The following is a 27,588-nucleotide window of genomic DNA, read 5'->3' on the forward strand; positions in this document are numbered from 1 at the left end:
ATCATGTTTTCACCGTATATAGAAAGAAAAGGTCAAGTCAACCTTTCCGTTCTAAAATTAACTCGTCGACAGATTGTAGCTAACTCAAGAAATTTCTATTATCGAACTTCTTATTTCCGTCCAATGCCAGCGCCGGTATCGCCGGTGAACCATGCACGTACGCGCATGCCATTTGAGCCATGGACGTCTTTCTATATAAGGCCCTCGCTGTCGTCCACCTCTGTTTATCAAGTTCCTGAGCGAGCTTGGTCGGGATAAGCTACAGGCCTCTCTTCCCTTCCCTGTAGCCAATATGGCAATCTCCTTCAACTTCTTCCTCCTCCTCCTCCTTCTGGCCGGAAGCACCACTGCTTTTCCTAACTTCTTCCTCTCGCCATCCTTTTACTCCAACACCTGCCCTCAGCTCCATGGCATTGTCCGGTCGGCCATGAAGGAGGCGATCCGCAACGACACCACCATAGGCGCCGGCCTTCTTCGCCTCTTCTTCCATGACTGCTTCGCTGGCGTAAGACATTGATTTCCTTTTGAAGTTAAGAATATTTGTTGCAATTAACTCGATCGTCCTCTGTCAGGGCTGCGATGCATCGGTGCTGCTGGATGACACGCGGGCGTCCGTCGGGGAGAAGACTGCACCGGCGAACAAGAACTCGCTCCGCGGTTTCGAGGTCATAGATCTCATCAAGAAGCGCGTCGAGGCGGCTTGCCCGCAGACGGTGTCTTGCGCGGATATCCTCGCGCTCGCCGCTCGAGATAGCGTCGGATTGGTCGGTGCATGTTCTTTTTAGTTTAAGGGAGAGAATTTACGGCGGCTTGGCTGCTCTGTTTCGTGAAATTAAATGACACGCGGTGGCTGCTCTGTTTCGCAGCTCCATGGTCCGCGATGGAACGTGCGGCTCGGCCGGAGCGACGCGACGGCGGCGGAACAGAACGCCGCCTCGTTCAGCCTCCCGGGTCCGGGGTCCAGCCTCCCTATCCTCCTCACCATGTTTGCGGCGAAGGGCCTCGACGCCCGCGACATGGTGGCGCTCTCAGGCGCCCACACGCTCGGCCGGTCCCACTGTAGCCTCTACCGCGAACGCATCCACGGCGACTCCAACATCGACCCGGCCTTCTCCGCCGCGCTCCGATCCACCTGCCCGCTCGGCTCTGGCAACGCCACCGTCACCGCTCCGTTTGACCGGACGCCTGGGCGCTTCGACAACATGTACTTCAAGGACCTGGTCGCCTTCCGTGGCCTGTTGAAGTCGGACCAGGCGTTGTATGGCGGCAGCCTGGTGGATCCACTGGTGGAGATCTACAGCGAGGACAACGCGGCCTTCGGGAGGGACTTCGCGGCAGCGATGGTGAAGTTGGGGGACCTCAGCCCTCTATTTGGGTTACCTGGGGAGATCAGATTGAACTGCAGGAAAGTGAACGCTTAATTAATGATGAAGTGCTCTAAAGTTTGGTGGAGTTGTGGAGGATATTTGATTAATTGTCATCCAATTCATTATATTTTTTATAAAATAATTAACATTCCATAAGGCATAAAATCTTATCCATATCATTAACAAAATAATTTTTTTATGAAAATAACTCTCCGCCTATTCTAATTTAATATTAGATTAGATCTATTACTAAAGGCATATGATATTATTTTGTATTGTATCGACATTCTAATGGAGATTGCTGCGGAGGTTAAAAGAAGAAAAACATGACTTTATAAAAGGTTAAAATGTAATGAAGCTTAGGAGTTAAGACCTTAATATTTGTCACAGTTGTTGTGCCCATTAAGACACTGTGACATTCTTCCATTTATTCAAGGTGGCCCTAAAAGGGTGATAGATCGCTCTAATGACATTATAATAAATTAAGAGGTGGAAGATCCTTAGTGTACCTCAGTTGGAATTTTCCTATTTCATGGAAAAATAACTCTTTTTTGGCTCTTATATTATTTCCTCTCTAAAACATGCATTATGATAGAGCTAAGCATTTCTTACATATTTCTTAAACTATATAATAATTGTTTGGGGTTACTAACATGCTATATCTACATGCCAGATACTTAGCTTCATTTAAATCATTACCGTGCTTTGTTTTTACTACTATTAGCACAGGAAAATACAGAATCCAAGTTCTTCAGTGCTCTGGTTTTACTTTCACATCTCCATTTGGCAAAGTATGCTGGGATTGTGCTGGTCTCCTTGATTCCTGAAAAAAAGGAAGCTAAACAATCAGCAAAATCGACTCTTCATTTTGTCAGTGATAGAGAAATAATTAGTCAAAGCAATTGTCACTAAGAAATGTTTGCATCAATAAGCTTTTATGCAGAGATTAGTAATATATCACAAGTAGTTTGGATGATAATTTATCGAAAGGAATATATTTCCATTTAAGCATATAGATGAACATTTTACGACAAATTGGCATTCTGTTGTCTATGTTACTCAGAACTATGATTTTCCATGTATTCAAAACTGGCTGCTGAAGGTTAGTGCACTCCATGGCTGACTAGAACAGTATCTGCTGAATCTATATACAATCTATGATCTGTCTTATTTCCTTTAGATAACATTTGGATGTATCCATAGCCTTCAGGTTTGTGCCCTCGCAAGGGGGAGAAATTTTCAGTTCATCAAATTTACAGCTATCGCAGCAAAATAGAATGTTCAATATGATTCAATTTGTAGTAGTTGATATTCAGTGAAAAAAAACGAATTGAAGTGCGATCTAGCAGTAGTTCATTCTATTCATTTGTACAAATTTAGTAGTTGGACATATGCCGTAATGAGTCATCAGAGCAGAAGCACAAGTTATCATATGTCCTGAATAGCAAAAGAAATGCTGAATTTTAGCAAAAATTAAGGATGACTCTGAAGGGTTAAGCTTTTGACTTACAGCGGCAGAAGTACGGATCTCCCTGTACATGTCTACTTCATCAGGAAAAGCGTGATCAAGCTCCTCAAGGAGATGCTTTCGAAGGCTCTATTACCATAGTAAAGATCATGAGCCAATGCAATGATATGCAACAATAAAAAGCAAATGGTTAATCAGAACATATTGTAAAAAAGCTATTGGCATTAAAGTTATTCCAAACTAAGAAATTATAGTTGATCACCCTCTCAGTTGAGAAAGCATAATACATGAATCAACAAGATTAGTGAAACTCAGGATAACTAAAGCAGGGCATAACAGGACTTGAGCATAATAGAGAGTATTAGTACAACATATATCATCAAAAAAATGCAACTTGAAATTTTCATTTTATGCAGAAAAGAAAAACAAAATAAAATCTTCACATATATATATTTAAAATTTTTTATGTAGGGAATTAAAGTATCAAATTAATATTGGAAAGCAATGCATTAAGATATAAATCAATCTTCCAATCTTAGAGGTGATTTGAATGGTAGAAAAAAAAAGTGGACTCCTTAAGATTGTAAGGTCAACAAACAAGTTATTACATAGCCCGCAAATCTTCTGCTAAACAGAAATCAATATGAGGATTGATCTGAAACTCAGTATACATTCATTTATAGTTGAATATGTTAGGACCAAAAGTAGCTAGAGGGGGGGGGTGAATAGCTCGTCGCGTTCGCTCGGTGCTTGGCGTTGCTCGGCGTTGCTTGGCGTTGATTGTTTCTTCAAGAATATGCAGCGGAAAATACAGAAACAAATACACCCACACTAACACTAGGATTTTACTTGGTATCCACCTCCAAAGGAGGTGACTAATCCAAGGATCCACACCACGCACGCACCCTCCACTATGAAACACTCCTTTTCGGTAACTACCGAGGGCGGAGAAGCCCTACAAGACTCTCGGTACAAGAAGAAGGAAAGGGAAACAAAATACAAGCACAAAGCTTACAATGAATGCAGAAAACCCTAACCCTAGCTTCTCTTCTTGCCTTTGATCCGCCTCTTGACTCGGAGAGCTTCCAAGAACCTTCAAGAACTGGCGATCACGAGCTTTGAGAGTGCTGTGGAGGAGCTGGCGAGAGATCGGTGAATCGAGAAGCGATGCGAAGGAAATGAACGCCTGCGGCCTTTACGCAACGGTCGGATCCCGGTCGATTCGAATGTTCCCAATCGATCGGGAGGCTTTGGATCGATCCACGGATCGATCCGGCGCCTATGCGCGCGAAAGCGCTGGATCGATCCACGGATCGATCCGGCGCTATCGCGCGACAGCGTCCCAATCGATCCATCGATCGATTGGGACCTCTGAATCGATCACGGATCGATCCGAGGCTCTCATTGGGGCGATCCATCGATCGATCGATCCGCGCTGGATCGATCCATCGATCGATCCGCATGTTTTGTCCAAAACCAAGTCCCGAACCTCCCAAACCAACATCCGGTCAACCTTGACTGTTGGTATGTCATGCCTAGCATCTAGTCACTCCCTCGACTGCTAGGACTCCCTTACCAAGTGTCGGTCAATCCCTTTGACCCACTTGGACTTTTCTCTGTGCCAAGTATCCGGTCAATCCCTGCTTGGACTTTTCTTTCATGCCAAGTATCGGTCGATCCTTTGACCTACTTGGACTTCCGAGCACCGGATGTCCGATCATCCTCGATCCATCGGATTTTCCCTGCTCGGCTTCACTCACGGGACTTTCACCTAGCTTCACTCACTGGGTTTTCCATCGCCTAGCTTCACTCACTAGGACTTTCACGCTTCACTCACGGATTTCCATCGCCTAGCTTCACTCACTGGGACTTTCATCCACTAGCTTTCGTCTTCCATCCGCCTAGCTTCACTCACTAGGACTTCACTGGCTTCACTCACGGGACTTTCACCTGCCAAGACTTTCAACTGCCTTCACTCACTAGGTCTTTCATTTTGCCTAACATCCCGTTAGGACTTCCATCAAGTATCGATCAACCTTGACCTACCGACTCTTCTTGATCAATATCTTGTTCAAACATCTAAACCCAAACCAAGAATCGACTTGGTTACCCAGTCAACCTTGACCGAGGGATATGCACCAACAATCTCCCTTTGATGTTTGACAATACCAACACTTTACAATCTCATATATAAGTTAGGCTAATCCCATATCCTCCTTCTTCATGCCACTAGGTAATGAAGCATAAATTAAGCTCTTCATTCTCCCCAAGAGGCAAACTCCCTCTAGGTAATGAAGCCTAACTTACTCCCTTTCACCTTTCTTTCCCCCTATGACCTTCCCATAGGTAATGAAGGCCTAAGCTTAACCATCATTCTCCCCTATTGGCACACATCAACCCATCGTTGGACACACATCAACCTATGCTCTAACACTTGCAACAAATCCATTTGTTGAAGACTCTCCCCGAAGAGTTGCTCATCGTTGTTCACAACATCACTCGTTGTGATCAACACGATAATGAAGGTCCCATACCCTTCATTTATCCTTAACGTCTCCCTCAATGTAGACAACTACCCAACCTTGAGCATTATCTAACCACTTGAGTGTCCACTTGAAATAATGAGGATATCCACTCCCCATTTCTCCCCATTTCAAGTTTAAATGCTCAACCTTGAGCAAGTTCACACGAAGGTTAACCACCTTCCAAGGTTCATGAAAAAAATAATTTTCATGTCTTTAAAGAGTCCCTCCCCCTAAAGACATGGTGGTAACTTCTGTCATTGCACCAACAATGACTTGGAATCCCTAAAACATTAGGAAACCCAAATTTAGAAGTTTTGAGGTTCAAATATTCAAAATTTGAAACACACCTCAACCTAAACTTCAACTTAGCCTTCCTTAACCAACCCATCCTTGTTTTCATATGAAAACACCCTTTTTATGGATACAAATGTATTTTAGGGGTTTGGAATGGTTACCTAGACTAAAATAGGTTCAAAGATGCTGAAATCAGGCCTTCCCAGCCAAAACCAGCAACTTGGATCGATTGAAGTTGGGTTCCAATCGATTGAACCTTTCTGAATCGATCCACTGATCGATTCAGACTCCCTGGATCGATCGGCTGATCGATCCAGCGAGCTTCTGCTCGCGGGAATTGCCGTTTGAATCGATCCATGGATCGATTCAGGAACTCCAATCGATCCATGGATCGCTCAGAGCTCTGATAGTTGCTGAAATTCTATTTCAACTTGAAACCCCTAGAAAATTCTACAAAAATCCAAAAATTATGAAATTTCGTGTAGACATTATTTAGGGCATACTTAATCATGGAAAAATAGCTTTCTATGAAAATACATCATATTTTCAAAGATTGACACAAACTTGAAAACTTACAAAAACTTTAGTGTTTTTCTTCAAGTTTGTGTCTAACTATTCAATGGTGATTACTATCAAAAGATAGCCTTCACCAAGGTTTTCCAAAAACATTTTAAAAACATTTTCAAAACCAATATCCCATCATGTTCCTTGGGCATAATGCACATGACTTGTACATTAGCTTTCCCAATGATGGGAAAACACATAACTATGTGTTTTGATGAACCTAAAAACTCAAAAGAATGCACTAAATCAACATGTTGAGTTTTGTTCATCATCCTAACATCTCACTTGTATCTATTGTGGACAAAACACATACAAGTCACCTTATAGTCTTTGTGAGATGTAGATTTTGGTTTTTGCCCTAATCTAGGGATCATGCATATTTATCTAGGCATTTTAGAAATATTAGACATCCACCTAGGATGTCACTTGTCAATAAGTGTCGTTAAATGCCATTTGTCCTTAATTACAAGGAATTAAACTTAATGCATGATTATGTTATGGCATACATCAAAAGAAAATAATTTTCAAAAGAAAATATCCTATTGCTACATGATGTATGAATGTCATGACATGGTATTTTTGGATTTTTCATAATAAAACATGAATGCAAAACTAGACATGATGTCATGACATATTATGGGCAAACAATCATGGCAAGATTTAGCATAAATAAAATATACCTAGATTAACTATCTAAGTATCCTTAAAGTCTTAGCTAAACTTACAACTTAAACCTAGATTGCCCTAAAGTGCTACAAGAGAATGCCAAAGCCTAAATTTGGCATTTCTAATTTCCTTGATTTAATGTATGCCAATTGAAAATAAACATGTCCTCAAATGTTGGCATATTCCATTTTTCCTCAAGAGTAGCACTTTTAAATTTAAGGCCCGGATTGCCTTAAATTGCCTAAGAACATACCAAAATCCCAACTTGATAGTTCTTATGAATTTCCCAATATGTGCCATTTAAGATTAAAATCAATTCTTCCACCATTAGGCACATTTTACTCTTTCAAGGAGTAATCAATAGGTCCATTTCATTTTCAAAGGTTAACTAAAACCTTGAAAATGCTCCTTGAGTGTCAATTTCCTCAAAGTTGGGTTAACTACCCTTCTAATCGGAGTTGACACTCTCTAACCCATCTATGGGGTAGAGAAGATGCTCCTAGGAACCCAACACCTATTGGTGCTCCTTGGATGCTCTAGGTACTCACTAGGGATAACTTCCCTAGATACCTTCCTAGTGACCTTGTTGGGCTTCTTAGAAGCCTTGGTCACATTTTCTAGGTCAACTCTAGGGATAGCCTCCCTTGTGACCTTGTTAGTGACTTTCTTAGACTTCTTAGAAGTCTTAGTCACTTTGGTTGCAAAGATACTCTTAGGGATGACTTCCCTAGTATTCTTGGCTTGACCACTAGACCTAGGGTTTGTTCCATAACTATATGGAACTCTATGGTAAGAGGGCACATCCTTCTTAGCCTTTGGTTTGTATCCCAAACCTCTATGGCCATTAGATGACCTTTGTGCTCCTAGACCTAGGCTATGCTCATTTTGCCCTTTTAGGATATTTTCCATCCTTTTTAGGGTCCTTTCCATTTTATCAAGCCTTGACCTCAAGACTTGATTTTCTATCACTAAGTCCTTAGTTTTAGATTTTTCATTTGATTCATGAGCATATTTGTTCTTGGGCTTGTATCTAAAATCTTTAGAGTTATTGCCCAAGTGTCTATCTACCTTCCTAACCTTAGGTTGGGTAGTTTTGGCATGTAGGGCCACATGTTTTTCCTTAAAGCCCTCATGCTTTCTATTCTTATGGTAAATTGCATTAAAATGATAAAAGTTAGAACTATCATGCTTTTTACCATAATGTAAAGGGGTAGGCTCAATAAATGTTACCTTCTTCTTTACCTTGGAGGCTCCCCCTTGCCTAGTGCCTCCTTGAGCCTTGACCACCTTCTTCCCCTTGGGGCATTGACTTCGGTAATGCCCCTTTTGATTGCAAGAGAAGCATATAATATGCTCCTTGCTCTTCTTTGTGTTGGGATGATCTCCTTGGGCTTCGCCTTGCCCTTTTGTGCCACTTGGCCCTTCTTCTTGGCCAATTTAGGGCACTTGCTCTTGTAGTGCCCATGTTCCCTACACTCAAAGCATATAATATGATTTTTAATTTTAATTGAAATATTTATACCTTTGCTTGTAGGGGTTGCATCTTTCCCTTTGGCTCCGGAGGTAGAAGCTTCCTCTTGATCCGATCTTGATTCTCCTCCATTTGATTTTTCTTGACTCGTAGATGTAGAAGCTTCTTCCATCTCTTCATCTCTTGTCCCGGATGTAGAAGCTTCTCCTTATTCTGATCCGGTACCATGATTGCTCCCCTCAATCCTAGAGGTGGAGGCTTCATCTTGAATACGAAACAAGGAGTATGCTCCTCCTTGTTCCCGTTGCATTCCTTCAAGATGAAGCTTCTTGAACTTCTTCGGAGGTTATCTCTCAACCTCGGAGTCCTCCTCTTGGTCTTGATCCAACGTCGCCTCTTTGGATTCTTCTTGATCTGACAGTGGAGGGATCTCTTTGCTCCAAAGCTCCTTGGCATCTTCAAACTCTCCAATTTGTTCCAAGATGTTTCTTGGCAATAAATTGACCAAAAGCTTGGTCACTTTGTCATTGGCCTCACATCTTTGGATTTGGTCTTTGCTCCACTTGCTCCTTTTGAGTACTTTGCCCTTGGAATTTGTGGGAGCTTCAAAACCTTCCATGAGAGCAAACCATTGCTCTATCTCCATCATAAGAAAATTTTCGATTCTTGATTTCCAAGAATCGAAACTCGTAGAAGTGTATGGTGGAGCCACCCTTGTGTCAAATCCAAGCCCATCTTGGAATTGCATCTTGAAGTTGAGCTTGATAAAATCTTGAACTTGAAGAATTTGCTCCAACTTCTTCACCCTCTAGCTTTTCTTATTATACTTGACCCTTCCGGCGATGATTCCAGTGAAGAGCGGCCTTGCTCTGATACCACTTGTTAGAACTAAAAGTAGCTAGAGGGGGGGGGGGGGTGAATAGCTCGTCGCGTTCGCTCGGTGCTTGGCGTTGCTCGGCGTTGCTTGCCGTTGATTGTTTCTTCAAGAATATGCAGCGGAAAATACAGAAACAAATACACCCACACTAACACTAGGATTTTACTTGGTATCCACCTCCAAAGGAGGTGACTAATCCAAGGATCCACACCACGCACGCACCCTCCACTATGAAACACTCCTTTTCGGTAACTACCGAGGGCGGAGAAGCCCTACAAGACTCTCGGTACAAGAAGAAGGAAAGGGAAACAAAATACAAGCACAAAGCTTACAATGAATGCAGAAAACCCTAACCCTAGCTTCTCTTCTTGCCTTTGATCCGCCTCTTGACTCGGAGAGCTTCCAAGAACCTTCAAGAACTGGCGATCACGAGCTTTGAGAGTGCTGTGGAGGAGCTGGCGAAGATCTGGAGTGAATCGGAGAAGCGATGCCGAAGGAAATGAACGCTTGCGGCCTTTATCGACGCCAACGGTCGGATCCCGATCGATTCGAATGTTCCCAATCGATCGGGGAGGCTTTGGATCGATCCACGGATCGATCCAGAGCGCCTCTGTGCTCTGGGAAAACGCCTGGATCGATCCAGCGCTTATCGTCGTAGCACTGCGTCCAATCGATCCATCGATCGATTGAGCTTGGTCCAATTGATCACTTGATCAAAGTGACCAACCCTAGCTCTCCCGAGTCACATATACCTCCCAAACCCAACATCTGGTCAACCTTGACCTGTTGGTACTTCTCGTGCCCAGCATCTAGTCACCCTCGACCTGCTAGTACTTCTTCACTAAGTGTCCGGTCAATCCTTTGACCCACTTGGATTTTTCTCCTCGTGCTAAGTGTCCGGTCAACCTTGACCTACTTGGACTTCTTTCATGCCAAGTATCCAATCCTCCTTGACCTACTCGGACTTCCCCACCGATGTCCGATCATCCTTGATCAATCTGGATTTTCTTCCAGGACTTTCACCTAGCTTCACTCACTAGGGTTTTCCATCTGCCTAGCTTCACTCACTAGGACTTTCACCTGGCTTCACTCACCAGGATTTCCATCTGCCTAGCTTCACTCACTAGGACTTTCATCTGGCTTCACTCACCAGGATTTCCATCTGCCTAGCTTCACTCACTAGGACTTCCTTCTGCCTGGCTTCACTCACCAGGACTTTTCTTCTGCCTGGCTTCACTCACCAGGACTTTCATACTGCCTAGCTTCACTCACTAGGTCTTTCATTTTGCCTAACATCCCAGTTAGGACTTCCCAGTCAAGTATCCAGTCAACCTTGACCTACTTGACTCTTCTTCAATCAATATCTTATTGTCAAACATCTAAACCCAAACCAAGACTCAGCTTGGTTACCCAGGTCAACCTTGACCTGAGGGATATTGCACCAACAGAATAAACATTCATATCATCAATCATTTTGAAGAATTTTGAATTGTAAAGTGCATCAAATCATGAATGTTTCAGGTTCAATTAGGAATTGTAAAATAGGCTACAAATTTCTTGTATCCTATATATTAATAGTGTATTATCTTTATTTAAGAGGATAATAATGTATGATAAATAGACATATTGACCCTAATTTATAATTACAAAAAGAAATGCATACATATCTCATTTGATCAAAAAAGTTCAAATTATCTAATTTAATTTCATTTAGAATTAAAATAAAATGAACTATATTTCACCATCACTAGTTTCTGAAACAATATGGTAATCATTCACTCCACTCTATCCATTGACTTCAAGTGGAAAAAGACAGAGGGGAAGACAATTTCAATGTGAGAGAATTTCTTCTCAAAGATTGACAACTCCACCATACCCATCGGTTTTGCCTTGGCGCACAAGTCTTGTTCTTCTTAATCACCATTGTGTTTCAAGTTCACCCTCACCATCAACTCTGGGTCTTCAAGCAACGAGATTTATTCTTCTATGTCACCAGCAACTCAAATTCCACCCTACTTGATCTCCATGTAATAGAAAATTCAATTTTTAAATAATGTAATGGATTAAATTTTGGATGGGTTGGAATTGATTTAACAGGCATGTTAATTTAATGGCTCGGGCACAATTTCTGGCCTTTCCCACTCCCCGCAAATGTGATTTGTCCAGTCAATTGGGATCATAATGATTCTTTTTCAACTCATGATACATGTACTTTTACATCTGAATCTACCACAATTCATATGATAGAAAACACAAATTGTGCAATTCTAACAACTATGGTGACAATTTAAGTGTTCAATCGGATTGCAACAGAAATAAAAAAAAAAAAAAGCAAGTCTTTCCTCTCGTGTCAAATAAATCCTGGAAAACAAGGGAAACAGGGAATTTACCTTAAAAGCATCGGACTTTCCTTTGGTTACCTGGTTCTTGGCAACACAATTATTTATCACATCCTTAGTGAACTCATCTGGATTCTTCCCGTCATCAATCAAACTTCATGGAAAATGGAATCTTTTAAAGCTATTCAAATACCGACAGACAGAAAGAAAGAAATGAATAAAACAAAAGGAGCCCAATTGAACGGGGATCAGAAACCAACCTGACGACCTCCAAAGGGATCTGAATGTTACACTTGTCAGCCATCTTCTGCATCGCATCGAACTCCGCTACTAAGGCGTTCCTGCGGTAGCCAAAATACAAAATACAAAAACCCTAGAATCAGAGGCACCAGCATCTCCAACGACAAACGAAGCGGAAAGGGAGAGGCAGAGAGGGCTTACAGTCTTTGGAGGAGAGGGAGTTGCGAGGCGACGCTGAAGGAGGACACTGTGATGTAGAGCTGGTGGAGGAGACCAAGGGTCTTGTCGATGGAGTTGATGACCTGGTTGAGGTTCTGCTTAGCCTCCTCTGCGGGGTCGGAGGCGGCGCCTGAAGTAGGGTTGGGGGCGGGGCTGGGTGTGGCCGAAGCGGAGGTGGAGAGAACGCCGTTACCGGTGGCGGAGGAAGAGTTCTGCGGCGAAGGATCCATGGAATCAGTGACGCGACTACCGAAATCAGTGATGAAACTAGTACATTACCAATAATAACGACATTAACTCGGCCTCCAATAAATGGGCCGATATTGGGCTGCACATCTCCATGCTTCAGTGAAAGTAATGCAACTATTTTATAAAATATAATGATATTAAAACTGACGTGGCATTCCTATGTTTTTATAAGGTGAAAACCTATAGATTTTGTTTACATATCTAGCATTAAAAAAAAACTTCTTTTTGTTTTTTTTTTTTGAAAGATTAATGAATAAAAAAGGATTTGGTGCACTTTTTTATTGTATTTATAATGAAATTAATATTTAATAAATCGAAAACATAAAAATAGTTTAGCAATTGACAAATGAATTCCTAATTAAATTTTATAACTCAAATGTCATTATTAAAAAATATTACAAAACAGTGGAAAGCTAAAACAAAGAGAGCGTTTCAGTAATTTCCTAAAATAGCTCTCTCTTTTATAAGATTGAAGACGAAAAAAGATTAATAACTAAAGTTTGTTTCTGGCAGAAAAGCAACCGGAAACAACCCGCCTGTTCCCGCTCGCCTCCACCACCGGCCCCCTCCGCCGGAGCACCGCCGCAGAAAGTTTCCGCCCTTCCACCCCCCACGGCCCGGCCGCTGCGCCGTTCGAGGACTGGCACGCCACCGCAAACAATAGGCACGACGTGCAGAGGATCGCGCAGAGCCGGCCTAGAAACACTGTCGCCGACAAGCTCGCGACGAGGACGAATGCGCCGGTGGCCGCGTCGTTGATGCACGTCGGCTTCAGGTGAATAGTCGCCTGCTTCCTCCGCTCCGCTGGCTCTTCCGGCTCCGAGAGAGAGGACAAGGCCGCCGTTGACACGCGCGAGGATGAGCAAGAGGAGGAGGAGGAGGAAGTGAACAAGGAGGAAGCGGAGGACGATAAGGACCCCGTTCGGCGCTCATCCTCCTCTTCTGACTTCTTCTCCGACGAAATCGACCGCCGCCAAGATGAAGACTTGCTCGCCTTCTTCCTCTGCATCAATTTCGTCGACAAAACATTAATAAAAACTGACAAAGCTTCAATTTTGATCATGTAAACTGATCAAAAGAGCTTTTTTTTTTTTTTTGGTGTTTGCGTTTTGGTGTTCATACCAAATGACTGAAGATCTTGCGAAGAGACCGACGGCGAAGGCAGTTGCTGTCTTCACCGGCCGCCGCCGCCTCGCATTCGAGATCCTCGACGACGACGAAGCAGGCGAAGAAGCCACTGCGATTTCTCTTTTCTCCCATTCCGGCAGAATTGAACGGCGGCGGAACGGACTTCAGACTCTGTGTTTCTCGCCCAATGAATCGAACGGCGCCCTTTCAAGCTCTTTATATAGAACGACAGAGACAGAGACGTGAGGGAGTGGCTTGGCCGTTACGTCCCGTTCCGTTCCGAGCCCCTTCCCGTCTCAGTTAACCGCTTCGGCTCGAACGAATCATCGTTCCTACCCATCGGTCAACACGTAGTTTCTACCACACTTACGTGGGCCCTAGTCTGTCTTCCACAAATAGCCATGCGGATATGCCAGTGGGTGCAAAAGACACGGGTGCCACGAAAGCATGCAGTTTCAAACGGTTGCAGTGTCGTTGACATTTGACCAAATCGTGGGCAGTTTCGTACTTGAATGTCGGAAAGGCTTACGATTCTTTCTTGACCAAGTCAACCCTACGCGTTCTCAAAGTCCAACGATTCCTAATTAGCAGAAGCACTGGATCAATAATTTACATGATAATTTCATCATTTTCCCGACAGCCTTTTGGTCACAAGAATGGAATATATTCCAAGGATTATTTTTTTGTTTTTCAAGATTTAGAAAGATCGAGGAACACGCGATACGTGCTTGCTCTCTTTGTTGTTGAGGTGGAGGGAGCATCATCTTGTGCTAACAGACTTGATGACATTCTCATCAGCAACTAGGAATTCTGTATGTACAAATACAGGATAAATACACACTTAATCTACCACAGAAGGATAATTCCCAACGAAACTAGCTAGGGTTCTTTAAACCCCTCCTCCAGCTCGCATCGATACTATAGACAAGAATCTAACATGAAATAAACACGAAGATTATACACTTCGAGGGTGGCCATGGAGTTTCAGCAATAACTTGTCCTCTCATAGTCCGGTGGTAGGGATGGGCATCTCTCGTTCATGTGAGGATATGGCTCCATGGTATTGTATCCTGGCAGTTCCATTCGATATCGGCCCTTGATTTGACAATAAGGAAGTTTCACATTGTCGTATCTGTTGCACCACTGCGGCAGACGGCTCGAGTTGCTCTCGAAGAAATTGAGGGTGTAGGCATCTTTGATCTGCACGGCACCGGGAGTTAGTAAATTCACAGTTAGAATTCTGGAAAGTTTTCTAATCAGTTCTGAGGGGAGGACTTACAGTGAACTCAGTAACTTGTATCGAGTTGGCAATTGGGTCGAACAATCCAGCTGCCTTGTACAGTTCGAGAATGAAGGCAATACATGATGTTGATTTTCCATCAGAGTAGATCCAATCATCTTGTTCGGGAATCGTCAATAACTCATCGAAAGAAGTTCCGTTATTTTCTGCTTCGACAATGATTTCAGGCAGATCAAGACCCTGCATAGAGATTTAAGATTTCCAATGAAGAATAAAAGTGCCCAATTTAAAGGTGTCGAATTCTCCCAAGACCGTATGAAACTTTTCTGTAAGAATACATCCAATTATGAAACTACTCAATCGAAATTACTTTTCAAAAATTTAGTCCAAAGTATCCAAACTATAGCTCTAAGACAAATGCAAAGATTGTCAGTGATGTCAAATCTGTTGAATTTCAGAGCTCTGCAATGCCCGTAAAAAATATTTTTCATCAACATCTAATTTATGAATTAGGAAGGAAATCTTATCTTAAAAAAAACATCTAGGCTACAAACATATGGTTTCAACACAAAGAAGAAAAACTGATCTAGAAGCAAAATAGAAGTCATTAGTCCAAGTAGATCCATTGAATAGGAATATAGCACAAATACATGAAAGGTGAAGTATGCCAACAGGATGCTGACAGTATACCTCAGTTCCGAGTCGCGTGTTCAGAGCTTCATTCCACATATTTGCAGCATAGTCTGGCTGGATTTTATTCCACATGGTCATCACAGAAGCCACCTATAGGATCAAAACTAGAACTTAGCCACTATTTTTTGAGGTCCCAAAAATATTCCAATTTTCAAATACTAAAATGGAAATAAAGGCACAAATAAGACTATTGTGAATCTCAAGGGAAGACTTGTAATGGAGGATTTAGTTGAAAAGTGCAAGTAGATTGACTGTCTAGGTATACATGTCTAGGAATAAATAGTTAGCTATGAAAGACAAAATTAGCCATGAAAAAAAAAAGAGAAAAAAAAGTTAAGATATGGTTCATAATAGGAGCATAGAATCTGCTGTAGTAGACATGTATTAGTTAGAATCAGTGAAATTTCCAACAGATTAATACATTTAAAAATATGTAAGGAGACTCAAATTTTTGAAGTATGATTAACTCTGCAAAGTGCCAGGCAAATAATAAAAAAAATATAAGCAGAAAACCAAAATCGAGTGTGGCAATATATCCCAGAAGAACTGCACATTAGTAAGATATAAGTGGGAAAAAAAAAATAGCACATAAGAGACAAAAAGGAACAGAAAATTAACTTCGAAAGAAGACACTAGTGGTGTCATACCACATGTGAATCAAGAGGTGGTGGATAGTTCCCACTTGTAGTATCTATCCAGCTGAATATCATGTTATGATACCCGTAAGGCTTATTTGACATGCTTTCAGCATACTCCCAAGCTGCAGTGTTGTTAAATTTTGCTCTGATATCTGGATGGAGGGGAAGTAATGCAATGTGTGGATTTGAGTCATCTTTGGTGAGCTCGAATTCCCACCACTCTTCCCATGGTAGAATAACTATTATATCCTCTCCCTGCAAAATAAGAATCAGTCTATGACAAATAAGAATAAAAGAAAGACAGAGTGTAAGAAGAAGAATTACTTTATCACTATAGTATGGTCCAGAAAACACAACTAGTAGTTATCTACTTGAATAGTCAGAAGAAAATCCTGAAACTCTAAGAACATCCTCTCAAAAGGCTAAAGGAAATCACTTGGAAAGGAAAATTAAGAGACATTAGGAAAATTTGATTTGTTGCTGATATTTAAAAATTGATGGTAGTTTGATTCCTCATGGCCATCTTAATTACATTAATGAAAGGCCTATCTTAAATTGATCTAAATTGCTTATTCAGAAGCAGCTCATGTGTATGAATATCTACTAGCCCGCCAACCATTAGGTTTATTATACGTGGCAAAAGGGCAAGGTAAGGTGTCAGCAGGAGATTGGTCTGTGGGACCCAGTGAGAACTAGTACCAGCTACAATGTGGAAGGCCAACTAATTAATTTTAGGATTAACTTGGAATGTGACCGGAGGAAATGATTTGTCGCACTAGGTGTCCACTCTGGGACAGTAAGATGCTGATCCCGAGGCTTATAAAAAGACGTTGGGTGCTAGCGCCGTGGGAACTTTGTGCCAAAACTACTTATCACCAGAGACAAAAGGGTGATAGACTGGCTGATAATAGGCCACAATTTTGATTGGAATCCTGGGTCTGCATCTCTAGTTGGGACTACTTGAAAGATCGAATCACCTTGAGATCAACATTGATATATGAATCAACTTCAAAACAAGGAGTGCGCTGCAGGAGTTGCAGGCACCTTAGACAATTGAGAATGACCTCATGGAACTTTGATTGAGCTGGACTTACCTCAGTTGAATTAAGAAACCTTTATAGAAGCCTTGAATTATCTCGAACGAACTAGGCTTACTGCATTCCAACCTCTCACCGTCCTTCAGTGAACTTACTTTTGGTCTGCATTCACTGTAACTAGGGGATATTGCACGATCAAGGTGTTACTTGACCACATTGCTAATACTAAATCCAACAGATACACATATATAACCAGTGCTTTGACACTTGTTGAGTGTCAATATTAGTAGACTTTTTTTTAACCGCATCCAATAGATGAATTTTCCTAATAGCTAAGTTAGTATAAAACTCATTTGGATATCTCTCAACAAGTCTTTCTTTTGAATGATTATTGATCATCGAATTTTACTAAAAACGGAGGTATTATTATGCATTATACTATTTTGGCTCTCTTGCATCATGCATCAAGCAAAAATTAATGTAGCTTTATTGATAGTCTTATTCCGTATCAAACATACAATCTTCTACATTCTTTAGTAATAAACTGCTGAAAAAAAAATAATATATATTAAAAACCAAGTTGTGTCACACATCATGCATATATCTAAATGATTTATCCTCTGCATTTGCATACAAAATAAGAATGCATTGATTCGTTTGGGGTAAAACATGAATATGATACCAAAGATTAATAAAATAGTTTAGAACTAGTAATCAGAAATCAGATCTAACCTTCTCATTCTCATGGCCTGATTCACCAACCCAAAGCTTTCCTTCAGAATCCTTTAGGCAAACTGCACTATGGCCAGCATATGACCCACTAACCCACTTTTCTAAAGTCTCAAATCCACCCCAACGTCCACGAATTTTTGATATAACCAAAAAGTCTCCTGAGTGAATGTCATCAATGTTGATAGTTGAAATCCACGGTTGAGGTCGTTGCTCAAATGTAGCCCCCATATGTTTCTCAAGAAAAGCAAGATTTGAACTTTCACCCCATCCAGTATTTGTAAATAGAGGAAAGACGTCCCACAACGCCTGAAGAGTTCCAAGCATTCCAGATTCCATAAGAAAAATTGACACTCCATGATTTTTCACCTGGTTTACAAAATAACACCATAAACAACTTAGTGGAACAGAGATAGCAAATTATGATAATAAAAATGTATCTTTTGTTACAATGTTACAAACTGATGAAGCAACTTACATATTCATATTCAGCTTCTCCATCCCACTCATGAAAATCAAGAGTATGTTCCCGAGACAAAAAGTAGTAATCCCATGTCACACGATATGGCGTAGCAAAGACATAAAGATCCATGCAAGTCCAACTATGGGCATTGCTTGTCTGCACAACCAAAAAAGGCAAAAGTCATTGATAACAAAATAATATTTTTTCACATTAAGAATGAAAAAACAAATTAAGTAAAAAACTAGATGAGAGACGACAATGCAAAGACCATAAGTGAACAAAAAGACAGGTGAAAATAAGAAACTTTTGCCATGTGTATCCCCTTCCCACTAATATGCCAAACAACTAAATTCCAACATAACAATAATTACATGGCAGGAAGATTCCAAAAAGTGAAATTAGGACTCCAACAGGTTGCAAGTCCTTGTAATTGAACTAAAAAGCTTTCAGATTGGTGAACTTTAAATTGAAAACATAACGATTATGATTCACTCAACAACAATAATCCACATTGAGAGAAGAAGCCAATTAGCTAGCAGGTATATCTCTTGGAAATCGTTGCCAAGGTTTTGCATCCATACAACGCTTCACCATCTAGGTGGGGTTTATCCTTTTGGTTGTCTTCAGAAAAGATAAAAAAACAAGTGCCGCTTTGAGAACTAGTAGATCTGGTAGGCTGCAATATGCATTGAACCACCAAGAGATATCCTAATCTAAGCAGAAAATGGAGATCATGTTTTTTCAAGCAACTAACTCCGTAGCAATATACAATGGAAGATATGCATTGGAAGATATTTTTGTTTAAGCTTCACCATCAGGCAGCTTAGTAGGAATAAACAAGAGATTTCCAGTAAGGTAAGCATCAGTAATGAAAAAACCACAAGTTTCTTCACCCAAATACGCTTTGTACAGTCCCAAACTCAAAACTAGAGAACCACTTATCGTGAACCTGTACCTTCAACCAATTTCAGAAAATTCTAATGCACAAGTAGAGATAGATCCAGCTCCTATGTCTAAGGATCCACAATGAACTAAATAACTCTCGTCTTCCACCAAGATAGAAGTTATTCCCCAATCAAATGGGAGTTTTTGTTTTGTTTTTTTAATAGTACGGAAGCCACTTATTCAAGAAGAACTACATCAAAATTTGCTAACCCTTTTTCTCGCACCTCAATTTACTATCTTCTTAAACCACACGCTACCTAGAACCCAAATTTCAAGTCAACCCCATAATCGCTCCGCCATTAATTAATTATGAAGGATAATACAAAGGATCGTCCGAATCCAAATTACGAACCTTGATATGGATCGTGCCGCCTCCGAATTGGGACTTGCTCTTGTTGTGGAACTCCATCCACGCGGTGTTCTTGTAAAAGCAGGCACCTTTCCATTGCAGGTCGGCCTCAGGAGAGGATGCGGCGCCGACGAAGGTGGGGAGCAGGTCTACGGCGCTACGGAGGGAGCGGAGGAGGGGCCAGGCAACCCGCCGGGGAAGGAGGGGGAGCAGGTCCATGACACGGAGCGGGGCCTTCCAGGAACCCGCATCGTCCCAGAATGAAGGCAAAGAGGAGGAGGAGGAGAAGAAGAAGAGGAGGAGAGGGGAAGCAATTAGGATGAGGAAGAGAGGGAGAAAGAGGCGCTTGACAGCAAGCCTTGGCTTCATGGCGATGGAGGAGAAGAGATGAGAAGAGGCGCAGAGAACAGAAGACGGCGGACGCAATCATAGAACACAAGGACGTCCAATTATTATCCGCTCATAATAATAAGAAATGCTAAAAAAAGGTTTTAAAATTTTGTAAAAATACAGAATTAATAAATTAAATTATTTAATGAAACAACTTTTCCATATCTTTAATAAATAAAAGCTTATTAATTTGATTAAAGACAGGACTGTATTAAATTCATTTATGAGAAAAATGACATTCCAATGGCATTCATTAAATCACCAAATTCCTTGTTATGAAAAGTGTCCCTCCGACTGAGGCTAAGGCTGAGTAAGTCTTTGATTTACCTGAAGGGGTATGCCTTTGCCGCACGAGCAAGGTTGGAGGGCCTGACGGCAGGCCTGGCCCAATCATATAGGAGCCCAATATATATATATATATATAATTTTATTTTTTTAGTTTTAGATATAATTAACTAAGGATATAGATGGTTTTAAAAAATAAGTCTCTTTTAATTTAAACCATAAATTGTAAAATCAATTGGTTCTAAAAATATTTGAATACGTCTGATAATTATGCAATGATACTAGATGGTGAAGATACAATCTGTTTTCTTTGACAATTTAAATCCTCTTCGTTCGTGAGTGATCAAGACTCAAGAAGTTTTTATTTTATTAATTGTTACATTTTATTTGTTCAAAATCTATTTTATTTCAAATGAGAGATATGTTTTCTTTTTTATATAATATAATATGTTTAATTTTGATGAATGTTACGAGGGTCTAAGGACTTTTTAATCGCTCCACTTATCTAATGATGCGTCCTGTATATTTTATTTTTGATATTTTTTTATTACTTAATTAATTTGACTGTGTATATTAGTTTTTACTCTCCCTAATACCAATTCATAATTTGTATTAAATCGAGACTCCATTATTTTTTTAATCGACTTGAGAATGTGAAAGCGGGGAGATTCTAAAAAGTTGAGTAATCGGATTTTTAAAAAAAAATCATAAATTTTAATTCTATTAATGTATTCCAATTTTCTTTAATTGCTCTTTTCTTGTGAAGTATATGTATCATTCTATATTTAGGCTTTTTGCTTCCAGATTAATTTTAGTTGTCTATCCAATTATTAATAAAAAAAAATTTATTTAATTTGGATATAATCGAATCGCAATATTTAAAAGGGTAAGGTTTCCATAATTCCAATTCCAAGGTTAACAAATCTTTTTTTTTTAATTACCCTGTGAGTTTTTGTCCACTTGACGGTTAGTGTGAATTCATACCAAGCGTCGGTGAGGCCCTCAAGTGCAGCACCTGCGGTTGTCACCGGAACTTCCACCGGAAAGACCACAACGAGATGTACCTGCTCCGGAACGGTGCCACGATGCCACTCCCACTGCTAGCGGCTTCGACAGTGATGCCCCACGGGCAAGGCTTTCAGCGCCACATCTGACCTAATGGTGCGGGATGGGAATAGTTGTGTAGCGGCAGTGGGAACGAAGTCGTCGAGTGAGATCTAGCAATGCAACGACCGTTCATGATGTCGAGGAAGAGGGGTCCAAACCAAGTTCACGACGGAACATAAAGAGAAGATGCTGGTGTTCGTAGAGAAGGTGGGGCGGCGGATGTAAGGCAGGGTTGGGAGGGGGTGAGAAGACATGTGTTCAAGGTAAGGATGCACAATAACTAGAGTTCATTCAAGAAGCAAAACCACAACAAGCAGCAATAGCTTCTAGAAGATGATGAAGAAGAACACTAGAATCAGCAGGTTCATAGTCATCGCCATTGTCACCGCCACCATGAAATGTCAGTGGATTGAGATATATGCCTACTTTCAATTACTTCAATTTACAATCATGTTCTAAGAGTAATTTCATAGTTAATATTACAATTGATCCTGTCTGAAAGTCGAAGAGATGGAAAGTTGGAGATGTGATGCTCTCGTTGATCGTCTATAGACTCCTCTCGGACCAGTAACACAAACTACGTCATTGCCGAGCCAGGGAAGGGGTCCCCATCGATGACCCTCAAACGCTCAAGTCAATCACCGACGATGAAGTATATGGTGGAGCAACAAGAAGACTGTAGCACAAACAGTGAATATCGCATACCTCCGCACATGCTTGGACCCCTCTTTATATAGAGCTTCAGTAGCGCATGTACACGCTTTTCAATACGAGCACACTTCTCAAAGTTTTCCTAAAAAGACTTGTCAATAAAGTGTCTCTGACACAGTACCTTAACGGGCTGAGCATATCTCTGAAGTGACAGTGGAAACTTCTGTCGTACGATCTTCTGGTTGTCCGTGCTCGGTATCGGCGACACCAACTGCCAAAAGGATATTGTTGGATATCAGAGGAAGTGTCCTGCTAGGCCGAGCGAGTTGGCCGCTCGGCCAGAAGTTAGCCGCTCTGGTGGGTCGTCCGATTGGCCAGAATCTCGTTATTCCCTTCTCGTGTGTCCGCTCGACCGAAGGTCCACTTTGCCACTACCAAGACCCATTGTCAGGCCGAGCGGAGTAGCCGCTCGGCCGAAGTTCAACTCTACCCGTATGAAGCTCTGCTGTCTGGCCGAGCGGGGTAGCCGCTTGGCTTGGCTTTTGCACACCGTCTCCCTTGAGCGTCGGTCGTCTGCTTCTCTTCTTAACGAAGGCAACGGCGGGTTGGAGCCTTCTCCCCGGTTGGAGCATGCTTCGCCCGACCTGCCGATGTCATCTGTGTGTTGACCGCCTTGACTTTGACCTCCACCGTGGCAGCGGGGTGGAGCTCCTCATTATCACCTCATCACATGCTTCCCCTTCATGTCTAGTCGAAAGAGGCTGCAAGTCCGACTGACTAGACAATTGTCTGAACAGCTTTCCTCCTGATCGGCCTTCGGCATTAACTTGACTTTTGAGTGGGATGCGAACGCTCCTTACTGGTCGGCCTGTTGAAGCTTGTCGTTCGGCTTTAGGTATGCTCCCTCAATCCGATCGGCACAACGAAGGCTTACACTTTGAAATTTTTTCTCGAGTTGTCTTGGATGGGCGCGAGCCAGGCTTACATCGCCCAGATTTCTGGGAAATCGTACAAATCTCTTCATATTAAGGCTGAGCACGCCCCCATGCCCTCATTAAATGTCGACCCATGGTGATGTGCCACGTGTCCTGCTCCCTGCCGCCACACGCTCGATGTAACAGGCAGATATCTGCTGTGATGTGACGTTTGGGGGTTCAAATTCAACGGTCAGATCTAGGCCTTGGTTTATGCGACTTAGATCGGACGGTTCCAGTCGACCGACCCTCAGGCTTATAAGCCCGTGCACATCGACGCATTTGCGCACTTGAAGTGAGTTTTTCGACAGCGCTCCTATGCTCCGGCGACATCCTTCTTTTTCTCTCCTCCAGCGACCTTTCCAGTAAGCGTTCTCCCCCTCGCACTTTGCTTTCTCGTATTCTGACGTCTGTCCTTCTCTGTCCTCCAAGTTTTTTGGCTTCTCAGTGTTCCGGTGATAATTCCACCAGTTGGTTTTGTTTCTTTTGCCTCTCCACCTTTCCTTGTTTTGCGATGGCAAGTTCTTCACAGCCTCCTGTCGGTATCTCGGAGCCCTAGTACACCTCTACCTCCCGGTTTGATGCCGGTGATGCTGAGAGTCTGAAAGTCGCTTTTGAGCTTCATCTCGAATACGAAATTGTTCTTCCTTTCCTTTCAATCGGCCAAATTCTCTGACTCCCGGCTGTATTTGCTTCTTTAGGGACCATTTTACCACTGGTCTGCGATTTCCCATCCACCCCTTCTTTTTCTCCATGTGTAAATATTTCCAAGTCTCCCTTCATCAACTAGTGTCGAACTCCTTTGGGGTGCTGTGTGGGGTGGTGGTTCTTTTTCTCCTGCATGACATCCCTCTTACTTCCCAGCTCTTTCATTACTTTTATTATCCCAAATTTTCCAAGCTGGAGACTTTTCTTTTCCAAGCCCGAGTGGGCTTGGTTTTTTTTTTTTATAAAATACCGACTTCCAACAAACACTGGCAGAAGTTTTTTTTTGTACGCTTTCCCGAGCAGCTAGACTTCCCAACCCTCTAACAGCTCGACGTGGCAACTCGGCCTCCATTAAAGAAGTATAAAAGTTGATCGGACTATCTCAACGCAGCTTCGATGTTGGTCGGTCAGAAATATGACATCCATAAGTTACTGTTGGAGGGTGTCCTTTATATATTCGGCTTGAGTCCGATCCGCACCCGACTTCCGTTCAACCTAGGTATGCGATATCTTTACTCCTTCCTTTGATTCTAACTTATTTTCTTCCTCTCTTGCAACCGAAGTCATGCTGCGCGCACGTTTAGCTGACAAGGTGAAGCTCGTGGATGCTGCGATCAATGCGGTCGTTGTAGAAGAATTGGAGAGTCGAGGCCTACAGTTGATTGTCTCACTAGAAGAGTCGCAGGATGAGAGCGAAGCGGCTCCCTCTTTGGCGAGTGGTGGAGCGACTAGCGGCTCGCCACTTCCTCCCGAACGACTTCCAATCGTTCAGGTTGAGGGGGCTTCGGGCTCAACCTCCTTAGTCGGGCCATTGATCAGGCGCAAGAGGCGTCGAGCGGAGCTTTCATCACGCTCCGCCACTTCGGGAGTGCGGTTTGTCGAACGGGTCGAGACGTCAACCCCCGCTCCTATCCAAGAGTCCACCGCTCCTGAGTTATTAGATCGGACCCCCTCCCTGTCTAGTCTACCTCAGGGAACAGTCTATGTGCCGTCAATGACCTTCCTGCCATCAAAATCGAAGGGCCAGAAGTCAAGCATCTGTCCAACATCTTTATCTCGACCGTCCGGGCGAGCTACTTCTGCACAATCAGCCTCAAGCGACCAACGTCATATCATGGCGATTCTTCACTTACTGACCAAAGAGTGGCATGAGTCAACAAGCACTTCATCCCGAGCCCCCAAGCACCAAATCATCATCCAAGGGTCGCTTGCCTAAATATGGGCAGACGCTCGAGGCCGTGCGACGATGATGCCTCCGGAGGCGTTTGCGGACAGTCACACCCAGATGTCTACTAGGGTAAGTGTTAATGTGCTTTTCAATCTATTTCCAATCGGCGCTTACAATCTCTTTGTTGCTTGCAGTACTAGGTGGAGAGTCTGGCCATGTGTCAAAGGCTCGCATTTTTGGAGGAGGAAATGAAGAAAATGAGGCATCGAGCGGCCAATCCTCCGCAGCTCAAGAGCAGTCGAACGTCGAGGTGGCCAAACTGCGTGTCAATCTGGCGAAGAGCACTAAACTGCTCAAGGTCAAGCGGGAAAAGAGTTTAGGGTAGGCCACCCTACTGGCTCGGCTCAATAAACAGGTCACCACATTCGACAATAAAATTGAATCGACCAACGTGAGAAAGAATCGGGCCATCGAACACCTTGAGCTGAAGAATAAGGAGGCCTAAGCTCTTGCCCAAAAACTCAAGGAAGCTGAAGATTTCTTAGTCACCAAGCGGAAGAGTCAGTCGTCCGAAGAAGCTGCCCTTCATGGCCAACTCGCCGCCAAAGATACCGCACGGGCCACCGCGAAGGATGAGCTAGAGGCCTCCCGAGCGGTATTGAAGACTTATCAAGATGCCGAGGCTGGTCGATTTGAGGCAATGAACAAGAATTATATCCACTCGGATGCGTTTAACGATAAAGTTGTCGACCGGGCACTCCGCCTGTTCGACCTAGCGATCGACGGGATGATCAACCAGCTTATAGAAGGTGGATACCTGCTGGCAGCTCTGACCAGTAGCATCATCAGTCAGGATAAACTTACGACGTCACTGCCTAACGACGCCCTAGACTACCTTGAGTGAGGCCTAGAGCCCATGTAAAATTTCTATAAAATTTTTGAAGTCTTAATGAATGCTTGTCTGTTCTGACAAGCTTTATTTCCTTGTACTTTTTTTCAACTCCCTTTTTTATTTGAGTATTGGCCGAACTCGTGGCCTCGCGAATCCGATCGTCCATGATTAGTATATCCAGAAGACTGATCCCTTTTGTATTCAGAGTCCCATCATGATTCTACGAACTTCCAATCGGTCCTGGAGTATTTCGAAGAATAGTGTCAAACAGTCACTATATCTTGAAGACTTCGAGCTTTTGAGTAGCCCGGGGTTCACTTTCAACTATTCATCGATGCTTGCTCGCTCACTAAGCCATGGGTTTAAGGTCGTCGTTCGACCGTTGAGGAAGATTAAGTGAACACTAGATTTAAGGTCACCACTCAACCGTTGTTGTAGATCCGGGTTTAAGGTCGTCATTCGACCGTTTCTGTAGACCCGGGTTTAATGTCACCACTCGACCGTTAAGGATGATTAGACGAACACTAGAGTTTACGATCACCGATCGACCATTGATGGAGACAAGAGTTAAAGGTCGCCGCTGGATCATTGATGTTGGCTAACATTTAAGGTCGCCGCTCGACCATTGATGGAGACAAGAGTTTAAGGTCGTCTCTCGACCATTGACGGAGACAAGAGTTTAAGGTCGTCGCTCGACCATTGACGTAGTCCGAGGTTTAAGATCGCCGCTCGACTGTTGACGTAGTCCGAGATTTAAGGTTGCCGCTCGACCATTGACGTAGTCTATGTTGGAGTGTATACTAAAAGCCTAGCTTTTATATAAACATTTATAAGAATCACATTGGTCAAGTGTCTACATTTATATATATACCAAATGTAGATGTTCAATTAATTTATATTGTAGATAACATAGTGTGTGGTGTCACACACAAAAGATCGTGTTATCGGTTCTTTATAAATTAAAAACAGTAGCTCACGACTAAGATGGAAAGGAACAAACCATTGGAAGGTCGTAGTGTAATTAGGTATTAGTTTATCTTAACTATATAATTACACTAGTACACTTAGAATGTATTGGGCAAGACTATTTAGAGGTCGTTTCTTTTATACTGACTTTATAAAGGAACAAAGACCTCAGTTATTATGGAAGTGTGTGCTCTTAATCCTAATATAATAACAAGCACATATATTTGATATTTATTTCTTTAATTTATCAATGGGTGAGATTTAGTTCGATAAATCAATAAGCCCGATAAGTTGGGAAATGATATTACTTATAGTGTGTGTTGTTGATTATAGAAGGAATCTGTGTCCTAGTTATCTAGGTTGAGAATGTCCCCAAGAGAAGCTCATAAGGATTGTCATGTTAAACCCTGCAGGTGGACCTAGTCCAACATGACAATAAAGTTGAGTGGTACTACTCTTGGAGCTAGATATTAATTAAGTGAGTTGTCAGTAACTTACTTAATTAGTGGGCATTCGTAATCTTAAATACAGGGAGATTAACACACTCATGATAAGAATGAGCCCATAATGTAATTTGGGATTGGTGTGGTAGTGCGGTAATAACTCTCTAGTGGAATGAGTTATTATCGATGAACTTGAGTTGTGTGTTTAGGGCGAACACGGGATACTCAAGCTCATCGGAAGGCCAAAACCAATTTCTCCTCTAGGTCCCTGTCGTAGCCTTATTATAGCCTCAAGTCCATCCAAATGTAAGGCTCTTCTTGGTGACTAAGCTTGTAGGGGTCGGACATAATAATTCAAAAAGGGATGGTTGTTTTGAATTTTTAAAATCTTCTCTTTGCAGAAAACTATAAGTTTTAAAAGAGAGATTTTAATTTTTAAAACTTTCCTTATTTGAATTAGGCCACGTGTTTAAATAGAGAGTTTAAAAGATTTTAAAACTTTC

General features: G+C 42.2%; 4 protein-coding genes across 4 annotated transcripts; 1 reads left to right on the forward strand and 3 right to left on the reverse strand.

The window, feature by feature from the left end:
* Positions 1-292: 292 nt before the first annotated feature.
* LOC122010787 (peroxidase P7-like) lies at positions 293-1,421 on the forward strand. Its single transcript, XM_042567265.1, has 3 exons — positions 293-505; positions 573-764; positions 867-1,421. The coding sequence occupies exons 1-3, from the start codon at positions 293-295 to the stop codon at positions 1,419-1,421; spliced, it is 960 nt and encodes a 319-aa protein (XP_042423199.1).
* Positions 1,422-1,933: 512 nt separating this feature from the next.
* LOC122009003 (mediator of RNA polymerase II transcription subunit 10b-like) lies at positions 1,934-12,309 on the reverse strand. The gene is made up of 5 exons (XM_042564961.1): positions 12,013-12,309; positions 11,832-11,912; positions 11,623-11,725; positions 2,878-2,964; positions 1,934-2,190 (listed from the first exon to the last, which is right to left on the reverse strand). Exons 1-5 carry the CDS (start codon positions 12,258-12,260, stop codon positions 2,119-2,121), a joined length of 591 nt encoding a protein of 196 aa, XP_042420895.1. The 5' UTR covers positions 12,261-12,309; the 3' UTR covers positions 1,934-2,118.
* Positions 12,310-12,743: 434 nt separating this feature from the next.
* LOC122009002 lies at positions 12,744-13,645 on the reverse strand. Its single transcript, XM_042564960.1, has 2 exons — positions 13,402-13,645; positions 12,744-13,282 (listed from the first exon to the last, which is right to left on the reverse strand). The coding sequence occupies exons 1-2, from the start codon at positions 13,537-13,539 to the stop codon at positions 12,773-12,775; spliced, it is 648 nt and encodes a 215-aa protein (XP_042420894.1). The 5' UTR covers positions 13,540-13,645; the 3' UTR covers positions 12,744-12,772.
* Positions 13,646-14,172: 527 nt separating this feature from the next.
* Positions 14,173-19,952, reverse strand: LOC122009001. The gene is made up of 7 exons (XM_042564959.1): positions 19,505-19,952; positions 18,223-18,363; positions 17,748-18,113; positions 15,988-16,233; positions 15,338-15,430; positions 14,687-14,887; positions 14,173-14,607 (listed from the first exon to the last, which is right to left on the reverse strand). The coding sequence occupies exons 1-7, from the start codon at positions 19,868-19,870 to the stop codon at positions 14,392-14,394; spliced, it is 1,629 nt and encodes a 542-aa protein (XP_042420893.1). The 5' UTR covers positions 19,871-19,952; the 3' UTR covers positions 14,173-14,391.
* Positions 19,953-27,588: the final 7,636 nt, after the last annotated feature.

This window comes from Zingiber officinale, chromosome 8A, assembly GCF_018446385.1.
Source record: "Zingiber officinale cultivar Zhangliang chromosome 8A, Zo_v1.1, whole genome shotgun sequence".
Taxonomy (NCBI): domain Eukaryota; kingdom Viridiplantae; phylum Streptophyta; class Magnoliopsida; order Zingiberales; family Zingiberaceae; genus Zingiber; species Zingiber officinale.